The sequence below is a fragment of the Chlamydotis macqueenii genome, chromosome 9 (genome assembly GCF_036417535.1).
Source record: "Chlamydotis macqueenii isolate bChlMac1 chromosome 9, bChlMac1.mat, whole genome shotgun sequence".
Lineage (NCBI taxonomy): Eukaryota > Metazoa > Chordata > Aves > Otidiformes > Otididae > Chlamydotis > Chlamydotis macqueenii.
Window position 1 is genome coordinate 22,286,680 of NC_141564.1, and position 14,844 is coordinate 22,301,523.

At 47.6% G+C, this 14,844-nt stretch overlaps 1 protein-coding gene across 3 annotated transcripts in view; it reads left to right on the forward strand.

Moving 5' to 3' along the window:
* PLD1 (phospholipase D1) overlaps window positions 1-14,844 on the forward strand; it is a 64,833-nt gene that overhangs the window by 42,200 nt on the left and 7,789 nt on the right. For 2 of the 3 annotated variants that reach the window (XM_086754275.1, XM_086754274.1), the window contains exons 16-23: window positions 167-280; window positions 2,299-2,427; window positions 2,782-2,900; window positions 3,056-3,169; window positions 9,487-9,597; window positions 10,321-10,409; window positions 13,496-13,609; window positions 14,107-14,156. In XM_086754275.1, coding sequence (XP_086610401.1) covers window positions 167-280; window positions 2,299-2,427; window positions 2,782-2,900; window positions 3,056-3,169; window positions 9,487-9,597; window positions 10,321-10,409; window positions 13,496-13,609; window positions 14,107-14,156 — 840 coding nt within the window. The remainder of the gene's footprint in view (window positions 1-166; window positions 281-2,298; window positions 2,428-2,781; window positions 2,901-3,055; window positions 3,170-9,486; window positions 9,598-10,320; window positions 10,410-13,495; window positions 13,610-14,106; window positions 14,157-14,844) is intronic. The other variant, XM_086754276.1, reaches the window with a different exon arrangement.

Consider the following 14,844-nt stretch of genomic DNA (forward strand, 5'->3'; position numbering starts at 1 on the left):
GGGTCTTGGATTTGGTTCTTCGCCTGCTGGTCACTTGTTGTTTCAGCAAATTGACGTCTCGTTTGAGCTCCTGTCATGCAAAGTGTCTTCAGACAGGATCAGACACCAGTGTAGCAGAAGTGGACATGAGTTTTTCCCATGAATAGAGCATCTTGACTTTCTGCAGGTTACTGCAACCCCACTAGAAGTCAACCGAATATAATCCAGAGTTTAAAGCCCCATCTGAAAATGTTCCATCATCACAATGAATCCAAACAGGGGCTTGCTGAGCCTCAGGAGGGTAAGTGGAGGAAGGCAGAGGTGCAGACCCCTTCAGGCTTTAGCTCCCCATGTTTTTGCGTTCTAACTATGGTGAGAGTTAGGCTGGGTGCCAGGATCAGCCTTCGCTGCTTGTTCTCCCAGCATGCTCAGCACCCCTCTGAGGACGTCTTGGCAGAATAGCCTTCTCCAGGGGCTTCACAAACTGCAGCATAAATAAATAATAGTTTAAAAGAACATCAACAACAACCAAAATTAAAAACTCAAAGAAATTTGCAATAATGACAGCAGGGAACAGTTGAGGAAATAGCTCTGATTCTGGAAAGTGATGATTTCAGCAGCTCTCTTCCTGCAAAGGAGGAGGTTTATTACTGGAATCGGGAAATTCTGCACTGAGTATTCTAAAGTAACCCTGGTGCAGGAAGACATGCAAATGGAGAGAGGAAACAGGAAACTGGCTGCTGCCAGACCTGTTTTTGGATGAAGACTTGGGCCCACCTTTTGCCTTTGGTTAAAGTCAGTGAAAGCATACTCAGTTGAGAAAGCATTGGGTGGTTATGGGCGCTGAGCTGTTCTCATCTCTGGACTGATGTTGAAAGGGCATGTTCCATTGAGATGCCTTTGAGTGCCGGTACAGAGTGAGGAGCAGTTCTTCAACACCTTCATCTTAGTGACATCTTCCTCTAAGGCATTAATTGCCAATTAGAAAACATTGATTAGAAAGTAGTGGCAGGTCACAAGGAACAAATGCATTTGCTTCATGGAAACGAAGCACGATCTCTGCTGTGGTCACCTCATGCTCATTCATGAGTTGGTGTACAGTCATCGAAGCTCAGGACATGAAGTGTGTTTTGGCCAGATGGCGTGTCCCCCCATTCCCATTGGAGCATGCAGAGTCAGCAATTCCCCAGCTCCGCCTGGACTCTCACTAGAAACGTGTGCTTCCCAAGGCAGCCGTGGTGCATCCCTGCCGCATGGCATTTCTGGCATGGCTTGGCTCGGCTCGGTGGGGTTACAGCAGTGCTGGCAGGGCTTGCTTTGTGTAAACTGGTCTTGTTGCAATGCTGCTGACATGTGTTTTGTTGACCATTGAAAGGGTTTTTTGTGCTAAGGGGTTTTCATGACTCATTGGTGGTGTGGTTGGGTTAGGAGAAGGCTTCTGCTGTTGGCATGTTACTGTGCAAGTACTGCAGTAGTGTTTGGTACAGCAGATGAAGGCTGCTCTCAGGGTCAGGAAATAATGCTAGCTAAATGTTTACAGTGTAAGCAAACAATTCTGACTTTCTTAGGAGAGACAAAAAAGAGTTCACTCTGCACCCAAAATATGTGCTCTAGAAAAGGGATCCTGTTAGGTGGGAATATCCCTCTCTACAATTTTTTAGACCATTTTAATCACCATCAGTTTGGAATTCAGGATCTGTTTGCTCACCCTGTAGAAGTTGTATGAAAAGATAACATTGTTACTTGGGAAAACAAAAAACCACACAAACAAACCCCATAATATTTAATGAGGGGAACATGAGCTTTTTAATCATCTCATTCTACTTAATAAAGACAGGAGATATACCCTGCTATAGAATTAAAATCCTAAACCCTCTAGCAGAGAAGTTTGAATGAGTTCATTAGTATTATAAAATATATCAAGTAGATGATATATGTGATATTCCTGTATGTATATCCATTAAGGTCAGTCACAGCTGGGAGCGGACTCCCACGTGCTAACATTTAGATGACACAGGACTGTGGAAAGACAAATGATTACAGGGCAATTTTTTGGTTTAATGGAGAGAGAATTCAGCATCCGCTTTATGTTTCCTTAACAGATTCCTATTTATAACCTCTCTATTAAAATAGAGCAGAAAACAATACTAATATGCATTCTTTGAAAGCAGCAGGGAGACTAGGGAGAGAACAGCTTCAGCTAACTGGGGCTGGCAGGTCTCACCAGTGCTTGTCCGTGGCAGTGAGTCTCTCTCCAGCGGTGTGCGATGGACAGCCGTGACTTTGGAGCGTGTGTTTTTGTTACCTTGTTTGTGGCAGATAAAGGATCCATCCGCAGCTTGAAGACGGGTGTTGGCGAGCTGCTTGGGGAAACCAGGTTCTGGCACGGAAAAGACTATTGCAACTTCGTCTTTAAAGACTGGGTTCAGCTTGACAAACCTTTTGCTGGTAAGTGCCTTTGCACCCTGGAACTCACTGCTTTCCCCTAAACCCCGTTCTGTGTCTTTTCAGTCTCAAGCCATATTTTTTCACACTTCTGATCCAGAGGTAATGAGGCTTTTTTGGTTTGGTTTGGCTGCTAGGAAGAGGCAGCAAAACTCCCTTTGAAAAAGAAGTTCTAGGGCCAATTGTGCTGTTACGGTCCATGGACTTGGACTGCCAGTGGTTGCGTGATAAATCTTAACTTATGTGCACAGCCCGTGGTGCCACATCCCAGAAACTTCAGTTTGAGGAGGGGAACGCCGCATTTTTCCGCATTCATTTCCTTTGTCTGAGGTGCAAATGTGCTTTTCTGTTCCATAGACTTCATTGACAGATACACCACCCCAAGGATGCCCTGGCACGACATCTCCTCCGTGGTGCACGGCAAAGCGGCACGTGATGTGGCCCGACACTTCATCCAGCGCTGGAACTTCACCAAGGTGGGGTGTGGGCATTGCTGCTTGGGGCAGGGAAACAAATACAGCCCCTGCCTCATGCACATGCTCTCCCCAGGCATGCATTTTATTTTTTAATGTTATTCTGCCATGTTTCAATCTCTTAAAGGATTTTTTCTTTCTTTTTTCCCCCTGGGCAGATTATGAAGCCCAAATACCGATCCCTCTCCTACCCCTTCCTGTTGCCAAAATCTCAGCAAACTGCTAACGAGTTGAAGTACCAGGTGCCTGAAGCTGTTCCTGCCACAGTCCAGGTGGGTGTTGATGGTCTCCTGCTCACACACTCCTAAGAGAGCTCATTTTGCATCTTTCCAGCAGGAAGTGTTGATGCCTGACAGACCCTCTGCAGAACTTGAAAATATCAAATGAAAAACTCTAATTTAGCTCACAGCATAGGTGGTCAGATCCTCAAATACAATAAAATAATGCAACTCTTTCAGTAGAGATGCATTAATTTATACCTCCATCTTTGAGATAAGAGGACCAAGCTGTATGCAGCCCTCAAGTTGTGGGAACAACATGACTTTGTCTAGCTGTGTAATTTTTCTGATTTGTTTTCTGCTGCTCTTCTTCTAATGCCTAACATTCGTGTTCTATGTTTTGGGAAGGCCTGATGGGTTGAGGTTGCCCAGTGAGTCTTTATCCCAGATCTGGGAGCAGTCTACCAGGTTTCTGATGCCTCGCTCAGGCAGGTAGCGGTCAGCTAGAGCCGAGCATTAAGTGGAGTCCTGTGGCTGTTGCTTTCTGCATTGAACTTCATCTGCATTTTGTTAGGCAGCCACTCAGCCCTGTGGGTCCTCTGCAGTTCTGCACAGTCAACCCACAGTCTCGTTAATGACAATCATCCTGACAGTCATAATTGCCACCTATATTTAAAACCCTGTTAGCTATATTGAGTGCATGTATTGAATATTACTGTTACCCAGCAGAAACATGGACTTCTGAAGAATACAAAGTCAAAGTAGTTATGCCAAAGCAGCAAAACAATTGTGTGCCTCTGTAGATGAAAGATGTGTGAAATAAGAGCAATTAGAGCAAAATTGGGAAAAATGCATGCCTTTGCTCTTTGTAAGGAGCGGTCCACCCAGATGACAGCAACGCTTGGGGAAGCTTCGTGTAACAAGATGCATTTTCCTGGGTTTTGTGGGTTGCCAGGGCATTGTCCGCTTCTCCCCGCGTGGTGTGAGGGATGGCAAGCACAGGGATCTTGTGTCGTGGATCTTGGGTGTTTCACATCAGCCTCCAAAACAATGCTTGCAGCTTGTTGAGAAATAATCTCACTTCAGGCATCATCAAGCTTCCCTGTGGCTCTAAATGCCTCCCTAGCTGTGTCTGTGACACTATTTTTTTGGGCATGTTCTCATGGAAGTGGAGGGGCTTGTGTCCTCAGAGCATGTTCTAACCACAAGATAAGCCTCAACTTTTACATTATGGGTTTTGCTGTAGCAAAAAAAAATTAAGCCCTACTGGTTATGGAACTGGAAGCAATTCCCAGAGGAGAAAATACACTGAGCACAGTCTAGATCTGACTTGCCTTCAGTCCGTACTGCAGAGCTGCTCCAGCCGGTGGGAGAGGAGGATGAGCTTGAAAGGTGACTGTTAGATGCCAGGTACATCAATGCTGAGTGACGGGTGAGCTGTTTAAAAACTAGCCTCGTCACGGCGTTCTTGGGGCATTGCAAATAACTGATACGTTCCAGGAAATTAGGAGCTGTTCTCAGTGATGCCATAAACATCCAAAAGAGAGCAGGTTTGTCTTGTAAATTATTCATTTGAAACTACCTTACTCATTTCTAATTTATGACCAATTGCAGCTTTTAGAGACCTGTCAGGGTAGCCCAGCCCTGCATATAGCCAGATAAATAAAACTGTATGATATTAGGCTGAAAACATGTTGCTCTGTAGTGTACCAGCCTTCCCAGTACGAGGGAAGGCTGTGGGGGAAGAGCGTTTGCAGCACCCAGCACGGTGGGAGCAGTGAGGGTGGCTCCGCTGCCCAGGCTGGAGCACCCTGCCCGAGTGCAGGTCCCTTGGCCCCAGGCTGCTTGCAGCTGGGTTATGATCTCTGAATCATCTCCTCGAGCTCCGAGGCATGGTTTTGCATGCACACACTGTAATTTTGGCTGTCTCCTCCATAACGCTCACACTGGCCTGGTTTCCATCAATCCCAGATGACACAAGCGCCCTGAGCATCCCTGAAGTCCCCACCGTGGGTTAGTGAGCAGCTCAGGCTCTCCTCCTGATGAAGATTTCAGATTTGGCTGCTGCAGGAGGTGGGGAGAGGTGAGGACACCTGCAGCCTGGATCTGAACCCTTCTCCTCCTGGTTGCCTTTTTTGGGGGCTCCCATGGTGTGCATTGAGGTGTCCCTGCATGGCTCCTCCTTTCCTGCAGCCGCAGGAATATCAACCTCTTGCCCGTCCCACGTATTATTTTTGGACCAGAGGGCTGCAGATGCTCACATCTCCTTTTAATTGTACAGTTCAGCGCAGAAGTAAGCAGATACCCTGAAATCTTTCACCAGCTTTTTAATCCAGAAAAATTAGAGCAATACTACTCTTCCTCTTAATATTGGATCCTTTGGCTGGCCAACAGCCAAACCCATGTTATCTCGATTTTGATGCTGTGTAGGGACTTCATAAGTTACTGCCTCGAGGTAAAATCTGTGGCTGTCCTTGGCTGTGCGGTGATTGAAGAAAGCCTGGCTGCCGGTTTTCTTGTCTCTGAGCTTGTCTGCAAATCTGTCTTCAGTTGTGGGCGGATCAGAGGAAGGGAGAACACAAAGGATCTGTGGGGATTGCAACGTTGCTGCAAGCCTGAGCCACTGACCTGTCAGCAACAGATTTTGACCTCCCCATACCATCTGGTTTTGCTCTCCTTTGTCAGAGGAGAGGAGCAGGAAAGCGTTTTCGGGAGGGTGGGGATAGCAGGAGTGGCACTGACAGAGGCTCTCCCCTGGGCAGGGAGGATGAATGCAGCGTGCGTGGGAAACTACGTGGAGGTGCAGGCTGGGAAGGAGGAGAGGGGCCCATCAGCTCCATGGGTCAGTCAGACACGATCTCTCATCCTCTTTCGTTTGAACTTCTGGGCTTTGCTCGCAATAGCAATGTGATTGCGCATTGATTTTTTTTTTTTTTTTTTTTTTTTTTTCAGGAGTCAAATAGCCATCAGATTGCTAAAGGCAGTGACAGGTTTTTTCCCATCTCTCTGTTTCCAGTCCAGAGTTTGCAGTTATCAGCCAAAGCCAGGGTTGCAAAGGATGTGACGTGGCAAGGCAATATCCAGTTCCTGATGGAAATGCAATGAAAACTTAATGCTCTGACAACGGCTGATGCCCTCACCTCTTAGAAATCTGTGTGAGAGCTTGCATTGTTCAGGATTTATGCCCGCAGCAAACACCAAATTTATTACAGTTGTATCGGTTAAAGGGATGACAAGCCCGGCACAGCACTCAGTGCTGCTGTTGAGAAGCTTGAGGGAGAGGAGAGCAGGGAGCATGGAGACACCAGCTCTGGTTGGTAGGGGCTGTGCTGCGCAGTGTGTGGCCTTTTCTCCCTAGAAAGACAGGTTGGGTTTAAACCAGCTCCTTTAAATACCTTGACAGGAAAGGCGAGATGTCCAGAAGTGTGAGATGAAACAGCAGGGATGAGGGAAGGCCTGTGTGGGAACTTCGAGATGTGTCGTTGTCTTTGAGTGCCGCTGTTGCAGCTTTGTTTCCTTGGCGTGTGTGCCGCTTCTGTGTGATGCTGCTGGTGGTGGCCGCAGAGCCACCGACGTTGGTTGCCTTGTCCTGCCACCTCCTCACCGTCACTGTGACTGCGGAGCTGCACTGGGATCAGTGCTGGCCGCTGCAGTGATCCAGGTTAAAAATAATTTTATTTTGAGGAGGTCCAAGCTGGAACACCGTACGTGTGTTCTGCTGCCCCAGCCAGCATCTTCTGACACTTCTTCCCTCCGTGCATGGATTCAAGGTTGTACCTGATGTAAGCTTTTTGGGTGATGCTAAGCCAGCTTTTTAGGATGGCTAGTGACACATTGTTCTGGGACTGGGGCAGAGGGATGATGGTCCCATAACAGCGGGCAGCCTGGTGTGTGGAGGGAGCTGGGGTGCTGGTGTGTGGAGGAGTGAAGAGGAAGGCAGGGAAGGGCAGGTGGATGATGCACTGGGAAGCCGTGGGGCTGGAAAGGGATAGTCCTGAGTGATGGCTGAGTTGCATCAGGTAGCATCCCTGGTTTGAAATAAACTTGTCTCATGGCAGTAAGGTTGTCTTTCAAAGCAAGGGGCTTTGGTGCTGTCAAGCTCCCAGTTCAGAAAAGGACGTTTATTCCTTATCCCCAGCAGTTTCAGCTATTGCTGTTGTAAATGAGGGTGTGGAAGTTACTTTGTTCAGTGCAGGGCTCAGCAGCTTATCTTGAAAAGAGAACGGGCTCTTTGGAGCATGGACAAAGTTAACCAGCAAAAAGGATTAGGTATCAGTACTTTGTACACTACAGTCTGCAGGTTTCTGAAGTGCAATGCCAGATTGCATTTGCCGGAGGTCCGTGTTCCGTGGGGACGTGCTCTGTGTCCCCAGGCTTCCACCACAACAGGACAGACAGCAGGGACAGGGGCAGCGTGGCTGCTCGTCACTGCCGGTGCTGGTGAAGGTGGAGGGGCAGAGCTGTGAGCTCCTGCCCAGACTGTGGCCTGAGCTGTGTGTGTGAAAGAAGTAGCCTGCTTTCTACCCCCCAAAAAAAGCTGATTTTCTGTTCTTATTGATGCAAATGGTGGAATTTTGTTCAGAAGCTCTGCTTGAGGTGTTGCTCAGCGGGGTTTCCGCAGTGCCCAGCCTGGGGTGTGTGCGATCATGCCGTGCTGGCTTTTCAAACCAAACGGGTGACTAAAACCACACAGGCGTGAGCAGCGTCGCCGTGCCAAGGTTGGTGCAGGTGACGGGCAGCCGTTTGGGACTGGCAGAGGCTGCGATGACCCTTATGATCAGATGGGTGCTGTCTCTCAAGCATCTGTGACCCCAGCTTTCCATCTGGGAGGCCGCCGAGTGCTCCCTCCTGTCAGCCAAGGATGTGGCCAAATAGGAGAGTTGCAGGATCTCTGTTTTGGTGGCTTGTGGGAGAGGGCTGCTTCTGCCCAGGGGAAGGAAATAGCTCAGGAGTCGTGCCCCACGGTGCCACCTCCAGAGATGCTCTGGAGACCGGAGGGTTGGTTTGCTTCAGGCATGCAGCACCTGGACCAAAGGGCCAAACCCTTATCTACTGGTATACTACTGGTAATTAATTAGCCCTCAAAGATCCTCAACCATGCCACAGCCAGCAGCCTGCTTTGGTGGTGGATGGTGATGGCAGTGTGAGAGCAGAGTTCAGGGTCAGGCTGTCAGGGATGCTGGGAAGACAGGGAGAATAACATAGGGCTGGGCATGCAGAATTAAAAGAGATCCATTGGAGAGTTTTCCAGGGGAAAAAAAAAAGTGGTTGAGCCCTGGAAGAGATCAGGATTTTGCATGTACTGGCACACACGTCTTGCAGATCTTCAGCATTTGGATCTTGTCCTGGGTGTGGCTGGTCCCAAGCGCTGATATAATGACTGCATTGAGATATTTTAAGGCTATTGTTTCAATGTTTTTGTCTTGACAGTGTTTAAAGACAGAGGCTAATCATGAGTAGTTATTTCCCCTGAGCATGTACCCTGCCAACCCTTAATTAAAAACTACATTTCCATCTAGGAAAATGTCACTCAGGGCATAGCGTAGTTGCTTCTTGGCTCAAAGCGCAGGAGTGGGAGATGCCCTAGCATGTCTGGCTCTCTGGAACGGGAAGCTGCCCGCTGTGAGGATTGCTCAGCCTGGCCGAGACCATGAACAAAGGTTGTTTCTCATTGTTTTGGCTCTCTTGCACAAGAACTACAGGAGACAGGGGGAGAACGTGCCCTGGGGATCTCATGGTATCTACTTTAAAAGTGGATTTCCAGTAAAAATGAATAAATAAGTGTGGCCAGCTGAACTGCGATGCGTTTTGAAAGTCGTATCATCACAGATCGAGTGGCTTGTGCAAGAATTTGGCAGAAGAAATAAATGACCTCAGTTGTTCAGGCAAAGACATGTCTGTATAATTATGTACCACCCGCTTGTGGGGGAAAAGGCAGTGCCCCAGCTGGAGAGCAGCTTTAAATATTGCTAGAGAGGAGATCACTGATAGGATGTGCACCCCCAAAGCTTGGAAATCTAGGTTGATTTAAAAGCAGTTTATCATAAGACCTTAAGCAAGAATGAAACTTTTGTGCTGCTTTTATTGCATCTAAAACTGCTCAGGTGGGAGAGGGCAGTAACGCAGCAACGGGACAGGGCACTTGTGTTTTTAATCAAAACGTTATTAAGCATTGATACTGTGTTTTAACATCCTTTCTCCTCATCACAAATGCAGTATAAATGGTGAATGTTGCACGTATGAGCTTATTTAGTGAAATCCTGACAGGAGAATGGTGCCAGGGAAGAGCATTGCCTCTTAAATAATTCCATCACAATTCTGTGCCATCCTGGATGGAGGAGAGCTGAAGGTGTTACTCTCTTGTTTTCCAGGTGATCCGTTCTGCTGCTGACTGGTCAGCTGGCATTAAATACCACGAGGAGTCCATCCACAACGCCTACGTCAGCGTGATAGAAAACAGCAAGCACTACATATATATAGAGGTGAGTGGCAATGAGAGAAAGCAGGAGGGTCCTGGTGTTCTGGGCTGGGCTCGCAGCCATCAAGAGGGTAATTCTACTTCTTGAGGCTTGATGTCAATTTTATTATGAATTTAGACACGCATAGATATTAATACAGCATCTGCCACAAATTTTTGGGGCTGTTTCCATTTACTTCAGTGGTCTTCAAACCAGGCTGATGGGTATGTGCCCTGACAGCCTTCTGGCCACAAAGTGGAAAAAAGTAGACCCGTCCTTGATAAGCCTCTTTGTGAAATTGCCAGCAACTTCCATGGCCTGTGCAATAGTCTTCCTGTCCCCTCCGTGGCTTTGCAGTGTCCCCTGTGCATGCCCAAGCCTCCCTCTCTCAGGGCTGCTCTCGCATCTGTACAGCCTTGAGCTGCAGGAGTCTCTTGTGTCCGAGTGACTCTCAGCGCTGGTTGAATGGAGATGCTTATTCTCCTCTTTTTTTTTTTCTGATTTTTAGCCTCTTTTTAGGATGTTTTTTATGTGCTCTTTCTAAGGGGTGTGATTAATAAGGACTAATTCATTCCCTAAGCGAGCACAGACACAGACATCATTTAATAATAATAAAAAGCCTCCACTCAAATGGCGCACAAAACCCAGCTATCTTTAGTTGCTCTTGGTCTGAAATAAAGTATGCAGATATCTTTTTTGCTCATCGCTGGCAGTGTCTGACAGTAGCTTTGCTTGCTTTTCCTGCAGAACCAGTTTTTTATTAGCTGTGCTGACGACAAAGTGGTCTGGAACAAGATCGGGGATGCAATTGCTCAGAGGATTCTTAAAGCTCACAGGTAACCTGTTCTTAACAAGGCAATGAAAGTCTTCCGAGTGTATTTATATGGTGTGGTGTAAAATAATATCTTAATACAAAAGCTTTTCCAATACAGAACCGGTGCAGTCAAATATCTGTGTTTGCAGCAGGGGGACTTTTTAGTGGTTTATTTGCAGCCAGAAGGTGATATTCTGGACTTACCCTGATGCAAATGTAGTGCTAACTATGGAACTTGTTTAAAAGCAAGTCCTTCACGCTCCAGTTCAGTGACACCTTTGCGCCGTAGCCAGCGAGTCTTGACCTGTGTGGTAAGGCAAGTTAGCAGGTGAGAAAGTTGAACTGGGATTTGTGGCTTATTTAAATTATCTCTAGGAAGGACTGGCTTCAAGGAGGGGAAGCCAACACATTTGAGGACTGGACTGCAGGGTTCAGCTGTTGTTTGAAAAACTTTTTCTCATAAGCACTGGAGAGCATTTACAGCCTCCAGCCACTGCAAGGGGACTGTCGTTTGTTCCTGGATGGAGCAAACCCAACCATGTTTTAGACACTGCTTTTACCTCAGCACACCTAACCCCATGCTAATATCAGTGCCACACTAGTGGCTTGTCCTCGCTTCGATCCGCAACAGCCTTGCTTGAGGATGCTCCGCTGGAGTTTCTCTTTATGGTACATACGTCATAGTCTAGAAGTGTATCCTGGTCTTGCTGGGCTGATATACAGAAAACTTTCTAAACTTCTTCCTTTCATCTCTTATGTGCTTTTTCACCATGCATTAAGAGATTTCTTGGAATTATTATTTTTCTCAAAATTGTAGTTGTACAGAGCTGTGCAGGGGCTGCTTTCCCAGAAGTGCTTTCTCTAGAGTTGTAGAAATTTCTCTCTTTGGCACTTGAGCTTGGGAATTCCCACTGGGGTTAAAGGCAGCCAAGCAGGGACAGACAGTAGCTCCTGCCTCGCAGACACTGAGGTGTGGGTAATATCTGCAAGGCCACAGGAGCTGCTGAGACTGGCTTTGTTTAGAGGCACTGCGGAAAGAGGAGCCCTATTCAAACCAGGAGAGCACGGGTGCTATCTGCTGTGGCAGTAACACCAGGGCAGAGTAACAGCGTGGAGTTGCTTGTCATCTGTGAGCTGCAATGCATAGCCCAAATAACTGGAATTAGCTCAGGATGAAAAGATGGAGTGGATTTTCTCACCCCGGGTGAATGAGGAGTGGTGCCAGTGCTGCTGGAAATGGCAATGCTGGTGTTTGCACTGCAACTCGGAGGCTCGCAGGCAGCGGGACGCGGTGTCTCAGTGGGGTGTTCCCCTGGAAAGCCACTCTAGATTGCCTTTCCTGCCTTTGGGAACTGACCGCCATGGGCCCTTCACATCAATTGCCGGCTTTTAGCTATGCTACTGAGATAGCAGCAAATTCTTCAGGTAATCTGCTAAGATTTTCCTATTATATAAAATTTATGTAGCGGGTGTCATTGTGTCCAGATATCAAAAAGTCTAGCACAAAACGGAGTCGCACAAATTCTTCAGTGACATGTTTTCAGATGTGATGCTCGCTTCCCCGTGACTCCAATTTTATGCCAGTGTTGTGCCAGCTTGATGTTGGTGATTCCTAACTGAATATAAGATTCAAATTCCGCGCACTCCAGAGTGCTTGGCATTGCCTAAAATTAAAAATAGATTCAGACCTAAGTGGTTTGTGTCAAATGCTCGTGTTCCAAACTGCCCTGGAAAGCTAGCATAGGAGACACACAAATGTTTAATTGAAAATTAAATTATTTAGTTAAGCTTGTACACTTCTCACTCTTCTAGACTAAATATTTTCTAGGGATGTAATTAATAACATTATTTTCTTGGTTTCCTCTTTTTTTTTTCAGGGGTGGCTCTTTAACTGGTTTAATAAACACTGGGCTTAGACAAACAAGCTGCTTTTTGGGGCATGCTTTTGTTGGTAGATCTTTCTCTTGATACAAACAGGCTTCACTTCAAAGTCTCTTGTGTACGGGTAAGAGCTCATTAACTGTTCCTGAGGTCTGCTGTCAGAGCAAAGCTGGTTTACAGGGCATAGCAGAGCGCTAAAGAAGCGCTGGTTGGAATTAAAGAAACACAGGTCCTCAGGGTCTCCCTCCCAGCTCAGACAAGACCTCAGTTCTTCACGATTCCTGTGCCCTTAAATCCACAAGCACGACTTGCTCGAGGAAGGAATACTTTTATCAAAAACTGCAGGCTGGCTCATCTTCAGGCTGCTCCTGAAATGGTTTTGTCCTGATTAAACTATGTTTGCCATCTAGTGGCAGCACTCTTCAATGGAGCATCCTCCTCCTCCTCCTCCTCCTGGGCGCAGGCAGGGGATTGGCAGCACCCAGGAGCGCCTGGAAAACGCTGGCAGAGCAGATGCTTCTGGCTTTTGTCAGCAAAGCAAACCCAAAGGTGGGCTTTAAGAAAAGCCCCAGGCAGTGCCGTGATAGTAGCTCTTGTTCTGAATGGGACCACGCTTAGGGTGCGGTTTAGTTTGGGGGAACTTTAGAATGGAGCTTTTGTGGGTTGTGATGTATCAGTGAAATACTTGCCTTCCTTGAGTGATCCATGTTTTGCTTGTGTGTGGAGCTTTTTGCACCTTTTGTGATGGTTCTGGCTTCTAAAAACCAGGATGTAGTGGAAACATCAGGCTAGATTTTGGCGTTCTGCCGGTGATAGCCCTGTAGTCTTTGCTGTGCTCTGCCAGGCAGTCATGTGCACCAGTCTGCACCAGTATCCTTGTGACTGGGCTGTCAGGGTGCTGAACTTTTATAGTGGCAAAGACAGTCTGCAAAGTAATTAGCCTACCTGTGAACTTCAGTGAAAGTCTGTTTCTTTTCCTTTAGCTTCTTTTATCATCTGCTGAGAGTAAATTATGCCGCCTCCCCCTGAAGGTCTGAGCGCTCACTGAAGTACGGATGATAGGTGATGAAGACTTGAAACTGGAAATACACTTCACACTTTGCTCCCTTAAAATTTGTGTAGCAGCCTTGGATGGAAACCAACCCAGAGAAAGTGAAACCAAGGGGATTCACCCTGTGTGAGGCTGTAATATTTGCAGGCTAATATTCCCCCAAACTATCGTTTCAGGGAGAACAAGCGTTTCCGAGTATACGTGGTGATCCCGCTGCTGCCTGGGTTTGAAGGAGACATCTCGACCGGCGGGGGGAACGCGCTGCAGGCCATAATGCACTTCAACTACAGGTATTGCAGGCAGCCTGAGCTTTATTCTGCAAGGGCAACCACAGGTCTTCAGAAATTGCTCATGGGTTGGTTTTTTTTTTTTTAATGAGATGCCGGCTGTGGCTTTCCCAGCCCAGCTGTAATCACGCACACTCCCTGACCTGGTGTTCTGCACGTGTTGACTTTTTTTTTTCCTTGATGTGATTTCATGTCCAAACCTGCAGCATAGGTGGTAGCAGCCCTGTTTGTGAGATGTTTATCATCGTTGCGGTGTGCTGTAGAAGGCAAAAAATGCTCCCCAGCTCCTACGCGGATTGGTACGAGCTCCTTTAGGAAATGAGCAGTCCTTGACAGTCATTTTGGAAAAAAAGTGTGCTCTGGAAGCACCCTGTTTCTTCTGCTTGCACGGGGTATTTGAGAGGCATCTGTGTTTGCAATTTACTTTGCCCAGTTCTGCTTCAGCATATGCCATTGCCTCCAGTCGCGGTCGTGCTGACGGCTGCCTACCTTCTTTCCAGGACCATGTGCCGAGGAGAAAACTCGATCCTGGGCCAGCTGAAGACAGAGGGTAAGAGCTTTATTCCTCTCCTCTCTGTTGCTTAGTCTTGGGATGCTGCTATGTGATGGGTACATCTATAACAAAAAAATCAGGTTCAGGGGAAGTTCAGGAGTTTGCACTCACAGGTGTGCAGCAGCGTGAGCTTATGGGCTTCTGAGGCTGGTGAGCGACCTCCTCCTCTGCCGTTGTCCCGTGGCGAGGTCTGTCAGGTCACGCAGCTGTGGCCGATTCTCAGATTTTGCACTTGGATGCGGCCCTGGTCCGGGGGAGGGGAGGACCCCGGGGAGGAGCGCGGCGCAGTTGCAGCTGCTCACGATTGTGTTGTTTGGAAAGTGTCCCAAATGGGGTCACGCTTCTGGGAGCAACGAGCTCTCAGCCTCCCCTGCAAATCCCACCCTGGGTTTGTTCCTGGCAGTTGTCGCACACGGAGAGGAAAAACCTGCCTACGCAGGGCACTGTTTCTGAGCTGCTTCCTCGCCGTGAGGATGCCTGCCTGAATTTGCTCTGCTGGGAATCGGAGCACCATGAAAACCCACGTATCCTAAATATTAGGGGCATACATAATGCCTCATTTGTTCTAGATCTCTGTGTAAATCTCAACTGCAGACAAGTACATTAGGACATATTTTCTGTACTGTGCGTGGACAGGACACCTGCTTCCAGCCTCCTTTCTGCAGGATCTGCAGAAAAACAGTCA